At 42.1% G+C, this 7,665-nt stretch overlaps 1 protein-coding gene across 5 annotated transcripts in view; it reads left to right on the top strand.

Annotated features, from left to right (window-relative positions):
* Positions 1-136: 136 nt before the first annotated feature.
* Positions 137-7,665, top strand: part of ptprn2 (protein tyrosine phosphatase receptor type N2) — a 266,847-nt gene continuing 259,318 nt past the window's right edge. For all 5 annotated transcript variants that reach the window (XM_090199919.1, XM_090199918.1, XM_021563054.3 and 2 more), the window contains exon 1: positions 137-684. In XM_090199919.1, the coding sequence (XP_090056045.1) occupies positions 606-684 (79 nt within the window). In that variant the 5' untranslated portion in view covers positions 137-605. The remainder of the gene's footprint in view (positions 685-7,665) is intronic.

Here is a 7,665-nt window from a genome sequence, read left to right as displayed (position 1 = left end):
GCTTTTGAACAGGGCCTATAGGGGGGAGGGAGGATGGAAGTGTGCCATTTGTCGTGCATTTGCATTCCCCTTACAGCGGGTGATTGAACCCTGGTACGAGTCCCCTGTATAAATATAGATCGTGTGCTGAATGACTGACTCTGATAGACCTTAAAAAGACTTCCCTCTAGCCCACTTGGATTTTTTGGTATTGCATATTTTAGTTTTACCTTCTTGTATTGCCTACACTAGAGTTGTTTTTATTGCATCAACTTCTGTTCAATTTCACTTTTGTATTTTTATTTCGTGTCTGTACCATGTTCGTGGTTAGACTGGCAAATCATTGATTCATGCATGAGGTGCATGCTCAGAGACCATGCACGGGCCCCTCGCCATGCCTGTTTGACGTCAGAATTTAGGAGGGGCGCCTTCTGAAGGTTGCTGTTCGCGGTGCTGAATCCTGTCGCGACTGCAGGAGTGAAGTGGCGGACCCGAGACATTGCTCCGCAAATCGCCTACTTTAATTCGCTGTTATCTCATCCAGCGATTTTCGACCATCTTTTATCGAGAACTGACAGTATGATGTTTTAGCAAAGGTGTGCAATGGATTAGTAAAGAGTAGCCTAATGGATTCGCCGTGTTCCATCTTCGCGGTGTTGTGTCTTTGCCAGTCTCTTTCAACTACCTTCGCTGACAGCAAATATGGTAAGTCGAGAGTCGTGGTCAATATGTGACCATTTTGTATTAAAGTAAAAAAATATATATACTTACCTGCCCAGGTGTTGCGATGCGAAAGATGGGCTTTTGGGCGGGCATATGGTCCACGGAAGGTATAGTTTATGGAAAAACACAAAAGTAAAATAGACAAAAAAGCTAGCGTTTGGTATTCTCAGTAATACTAACCAGGGGAAATTGAAGATCATAACAGGGCAGGCTAATTGACAGGGTTCAACTTCAGGACAGAAACTTAGTGAGTGTCCCAGGTTGACGTTAATGATTAAAACAATCAACTACTGTATAATATTCTAATATTCGTTTTAACCATGTTTTTAAGCTATACAGTATTTGTAGACACGTATATAATTACTTTAGAAATCCTTAAATAGATGCACCAATCCCAGATTGCCCCTTTTAAAATGAGAACTATGTGTGGCCCATGAGTTTATTGGTGCCCTATTCTTAAAACACACTTACAACCTGATATCTACTATGTAAATTGTAAGCATTTTTTTTTATTCATTTCCTTTCTCCAGATAGATATTTCCTTATTGGCATGGTAGTAATCTCTAAAGGATAGCACCTTCTTGGTTGATTTTGTTCTTGGCAGGGAAATCTGCCATTATACAGATATTTTGATTTGGTTTTCCCTGCCTTGCCCCAGTTTAACACTGTGAGTAACATTCAGAAGCCTTTGTGGATAAATGGTCCCTTTTGTTGAGGTTGCCTTGCAGTGCAGAGAAGGTAGGGTTATTACCAGGTGGCTTAGAGGTGAATGTTTCTGGTGCCCCTGTCAGAATGATAAGCAAGGGATGCTGTCATCTCACTGATCCTGAATCAGTGTGTGGGAGTGGTGACCTGCAGTTTCATTCTCTCTCTGAACCAGGATCTGATCATGGAGTCAGTTGCCGTATGTACGTTTGGAATGTGACAATGTATTATTATTATTTTACTTCACTCTGTTTCTTAGTTGGCCTCTCAATAGAACTGCAGGCCTATATGTCTGTCCTGTCTAATTCCCTCTGACTGTTGGTCTTTCACCTTGTCTCCATCTGTGCCAGTCTAACACCAAGTTCCCACAATGCTCTCAGTGAAACTCTAACTGGGAAAATAATTTTGTGAAATTAATAGGGAGAAGAATGGTACAGCATTCAAGAGAACTGATCAAAATGTTTTTTTAATTATTATTATTATTTTTTAGCTTTGGAGCCACTGTTGACCGTCTGCATCCCACATGGCACCGTATGCCCTAGTGTGCACTACTTTTGATCAGAGCCCTATTGGCCCCGGTACAAAGTAGTGCATTACGGGAAAAGGGTGCCATTTGGAACTCTCTGTCTCTGTTAATCCTGAATGAGTCAGCCGTGTTCCCACAGAGAATTCTGACACAATCATTGGAGAATCCCTCTCATTGTTCAAATTCATGCTTGTTTTTTTGTGATTTTTAAATTTGATTTTGTACATATTTCTGGGGTTGGTCTCCATCATCAGTGTCTGTGGACTGCCTGAGTGTTTGAGACAGTTATTGTTTTTAATGAGTCCCAGTGTGCCTTGCACTGTTGCCGGGAAGCGCACTGATTTGGTTTCGTAGAGCGTATACCATTCCCAGTTGGACTTGTGTTGTGTAGCTTACTGCAGATCTGAGTGGGTGTACTGTGTCATCTGTATGTGTGTAATGACACCAAATAGCACATGGGAGCTCTGAAAAAAAGGAGATGGTGGTAGAGAGGTGATATCTGAGCAGCTATAAATATCAGTTACTTGAAGAGCTAAACAAAGGCTTGGAGTGGAATTAATAACCACAGATTCAGGATCAGAGTATAGAGGCTGTTTGATGACAAAACTGAGGGTGTTGTCATTTGATTTCTGGCAATGGGGATATATAGTTTGTGTCCCAAATGGCACCCTATTCCCTGCATAGTGCATTCCCTTTTTATTTTTTTATTGAATAAATATTTTACGGTATTTTTTTACTTTATTAAAGAGGATTACAGTGGAGAGAGGTCGTGTCAAAGGTTTGAATCCAGCCTACTGCCCTATGCCCGCACTGGGCCCTGGTCAAGGTAGTGTACAACATAGGGAATAGGGTGCCATTTGGGACATAGAAGAACCATTAAGTATGTATCTCATCAGACTACCTGGAAAGAGGAAATGGTTTAGTTTAGGGAAACAGGCACTTTGCATCTCACACAAGCATGACTAGAAAGTAATTACATCAAGGCAGTGTGGTTTTTTTCTTCCATTTCCTAATAATTCGTCCCACAGTTGATTTCTTCAAACCAAGCTGCTTACCTATTGCAGATTCAGTCTTCCCAGCCTGGTGCAGGTCTACAATTTTGTTTCTGGTGTCCTTTGACAGCTCTTTGGTCTTGGCCATAGTGGAGTTTGGAGTGTGACTGTTTGAGGTTGTGGACAGGTGTCTTTTATACTGATAACATTTTCAAACAGGTGCCATTAATACAGGTAACGAGTGGAGGACAGAGGAGCCTCTTAAAGAAGAAGTTACAGGTCTGTGAGAGCCAGAAATCTTGCTTGTTTGTAGGTGACCAAATACTTATTTTTAAGTGGGAGAACTTGCACAATTGGTGGCTGACTAAATACTTTTTTGCCCCACTGTATATCCACAGTAAAACGAGTCCAATATCGACAACCTGAAAGGCCGCTCAGCAGGGAAGAAGCCAATGCTCCTAAACGCCATAAAAAAAGCCAGACTACGGTTTGCAACTGCCGATGGGGATAAAGATTGTACTTTATTGAGAAATGTCCTCTGGTCTGATGAAACAAAAATAGAACTGTTTGGTCATATTGACCATCGTTATGTTTGAAGGAAAAATGGGGAGGCTTGCAAGCCGAAGAACACCATCCCTACCGTGAAGCACGGAGGTGGCAGCATCATGTTGTGGTCGTGCTTTGCTGCAGGAGGGACTGGTGCACTTCACAAAATAGATGGCATCATGAGGAACACAAATTATGTGGATACATTGAAGCAACATCTCAAGATATCAGTCAGGAAGTTAAAGCTTGGTCACAAATGGGTCTTCCAAATGGACAATGACCCCAAGCATACTTCCAAAGTTGTGGCAAAATGGCGTAAGGACAACAAAGTCAAGGTATTGGAGTGGCCATCACAAAACCCTGAGCTCAATCCTATGGAAGATTTGTGGGCAGAACTGAAAAAGCGTGTGCTAGCAAGGAGGCCTACAAACATGACTCAGTTACACCAGCTCTGTCAGGAGGAATGGGCCAAAATTCACCCAACTTGTTGTGGGAAGTTGGTGGAAGGTTACCTGAAACGTTTAACCCAAGTTATGAAATTTAAAGGCAATTCTACCAAATACTAATTGAGTGTATGTAAACTTCTGACCTACTGGAAGTGTGATGAAAGAAGTAAAAGCTGAAATGAAATAATTCTCTACTATTATTCTGACACTTCACATTCTTAAAATAAAGTAGTGATCCTAACTGACCGAAGACAGGGGATTTTACTATGATTGAATGTCCGGAATTGTGAAAAACTGAGTTTAAATGTATTTGGCTAAGGTGTATTTAAACTTCCGACTTCAACTGTATATAATGTTTTTTATACATCTCCCGTTTGGCACGTCTCTTGTGATGCAGTTCACAGCAGCAATGACGGATGTGTTGATTCGTCAACTGCGTCAGAATTTTGAACGTCTCTTCCCCAACTTTGAACCTAAATCCAATGATGTGGTGCCATTTTTTTGTTTGTTTATTTCACATTGAGTTCACATTAGTTGACGACTCTACCAAATGTAAATCAAAACCAGACGTTGAACTGACGTCTGAGCCCAGTGGGTAGCTACGTGTGTCTTCAAAGCCTGCGGTTTCCTCTACTCAATGTGCTCTGCTGTTGTCAACCTTATCTCCTAATACATCCTGTCAACTTTTGCTTTGATTCATTGGCTTCGCTCTCTCCCCACTAGCAATGGGCATCTGGCATCCCACAGATCTATTCAGTGAGTTGAGATGTTCAATGGCAGTGTGTATAAATCATCCCAGTGGATAGTGTTTATTTTCAGGTGGCCTGTATAAATCAAATCAAATACAACAGGTGTAGACCTTGCAGTAAAAATCTTACTTACAAGCCCATAACCAACATTGCAGTTTTAAGAAAATACCTTAAAAAGGTAAGAGATAAAAGTAACAAATAATTAAGAGCAGCAGTAAAATAACAATAGCGAGGCTAAATACAGGGGGTACCGGTACAGAGTCATTGTGTCGAGGTAATTGAGGTAATATGTACATGTAGGTAGAGTTATTAAAGTGACTATGCATAGATAACTGAGTAGCAGTGTAGAATAGAGATGGAGGGCGATGCAAATAGTCTGGGTAGCCATTTGAGTAGATGTTCAGGAGTCTTATGGCTTGGGGGTAAATAGCTGTGGTCCATGGTGGTCCATGGTCCATGGTAGTTTGTACATGAATGTATAGTTAAAGTGACTATGCATATATGATAAACAGAGAGTAGCAGCAGCATAAAAGAGGGGTTGGGGTCCATGGCTTCTGTTTGGGGTATGTACATACAGTCACTAGGGATGACGTCACCGATGCACTTATTGATGAAGCCAGTGACTGATGTGATGCACTCCTCAATGCTATCGGAAGAATCCCAGAACATATTCCAGTCTGTGCTAGCAAAACAGTCCTGTGGTTTAGCATCTGCTTCATTCTGACCACTTTTTTTATAGACAGTCACTGGTGCTTCCTGCTATAATTTTTGCTTGGCGTAAATGTGTTCTAGAGTTTTTTATTAACATTTTATTCCCCCCCTCTATTTGCACATTTAACATGCTGATAGAAATGAGGTAAAACTGATTTAAGTATCCCTGCATCTAAGTCCCCAGCCACTATGAGCTCTGCCTCTGGATGAGCGTTTTTCTGTTTGCTTTTGGCGGTATACAGTTCATTGAGTGCGGTCTTAGTGCCAGCATCGGTCTGTGGTGGTATGTAGACCGCTACGAAAAATACAGATGAACTCTCGAGGTAGATAGTGGGGTCTACAGCTTATCATGAGATACACTACCTCAGGCGAGCAAAAACTTGAGACTTCCTTAGATATCGTGCACCAGCTGTTGTTTACAAATTAACATAGGCCACCCTGTGTCTTACCACAGCCTGCTGTTCTATCTTGCCGATAGAGTATATAACCTGCCAGCTGTATGTTATTAATGTCATTGTCCAGCCACAACTCGTTGAAACATAAGATATTACAAGTTTGGATGTCCCGTTGGTAGGATATGCGTGCTTTTAGTTCGTCCCATTTATTTTCCAGCGATGAACGTTAGCTAACAGTACAGATGGCAAAGGAAGATTAGCCACTCGTCGACCTGATCCTCACAAGGCACCCCGATCTCAGTCCGCAAAAACTGTTTCTTTCTCCTACGAATGACGAGGAGGAGGGCCTGTTCGGGTGTTCGGAGTATATCCTTCCTGTCCGACTCATAAAAAGAAATGATAATAATATTTGTCCATTTCGAGGTGAGTAATCACTGTCCAGAAGCTCTTTTCGGCCATAAGAGACGGTAAATTCAACATTATGTACAAAATAAGTTACAAACAATGCGGAAAAAACAAACAATATAGCACGGGTGGTTAAGAGCCAATGAAACGCAAGCAAACTATCTTGTGCTCTATGGTGAAATTATGATCACTGAGCAGTTGGTCTGCGATTTGTAAAGTCTGTTTTCATAGATTCATAATCCCGACAGCTGCTGCGTTTAATTGGAGTGTAATTGATCTAACATCATGTTCACATTTTCAGCTCGCATCTGTTCCCCAGTGAAACAAATGGCTATTGATTCCAACTAACAAGGAATATTATGATAAACTTCTCTCAGCTGTACCAAACCGAGATACAGCTGTTGTAGCATTCGTTTTTTCAATACCTCACATGAATTATGACGCAGTATAATCCAATGTTTATTTGGAAATGGACCCAATGGAAGCCCTGCTTAATATACTTTTCTATTGCCGTGAGTCATACATGGGCAAATGGGATTCTGAGTTTGCACTAAACCCAAAGTTCAGCCTTTTGAGGTGTAATACATTAGTATTGCATTGCAGTAAAACATCCTAAAGCAGGCTGTATTCAGAGCTTTTGTACACTGCCACGGATGGTGTGATGGCAGATGAAGCGGAGCCACTGCCATAAAACAAACCAGATGCTCTGAAGACTATATTGACATTGAGTGGTTATTGAGATGGGTAGAGAGAGCAAAGTGGCTGTGCTGCGCTGTACGTGTTTCCAGGCAAGTTTGGGCGCGTGTTTCCAGGAGGGGAGATCTATCTTAGGAGATATTCGGCTGGCTGCTTAATGGAGAGAGGGTGCTCTGTTCTGAGTGTTCCCAGTAAGCATCCAGAACACACTTTAGGTTAAGGCTAAGTTCTTCTCTTTAGGAGTAGACAGAGACACTAAAGGTGGAGACGAACTGGGTTGTATTTATTAGGGCAAACAATAACAAAATGCTTTGTAACGGAAAACCAAAACGAGTTTGTTATTGGATAAGTTCAGGTAGCTTCAAGTTCCTTAGTGTCCACATCACCAACACACTATCATGGTCCAAACACACCGAGACAGTCGTGAAGAGGGCACGACAACGCCTATTCCCTCCTCAGGAGATTGAAAAGATTTGGCATGGGCCCTCAGATCCTCAAAAAGTTCTACAGCTGCATCATTGAGAGTATCTTGACTGATTGCATCACTGCCTGGTATGGCAACTGATCGGCCTCTGACCGCAAGGCGCTACAGAGGGTAGTGCGTACAGCCCAGTACATCACGGGGGCCAAGCTTCCTGCCATCCAGGACCTCTATACCAGGTAGTGTCAGAGGAAGGCCCTAAAAATTGTCAAAGACTCCAGCCACCCTAGTCATAGACTGTTCTCTCTGCTACCGCATAGCAAGCGGTACCAGAGTGCCAACTCTAGGTCCAAGAGGCTTCTAAACAGCTT

The sequence above is a fragment of the Oncorhynchus mykiss genome, chromosome 15 (genome assembly GCF_057628025.1).
Source record: "Oncorhynchus mykiss isolate SJ-2025 chromosome 15, ASM5762802v1, whole genome shotgun sequence".
In the NCBI taxonomy this organism is placed as follows: Eukaryota; Metazoa; Chordata; class Actinopteri; order Salmoniformes; family Salmonidae; genus Oncorhynchus; species Oncorhynchus mykiss.
The sequence above is the reverse complement of the archived record's forward strand: the minus strand, read 5'-3'. Positions and strand labels throughout refer to the sequence as shown.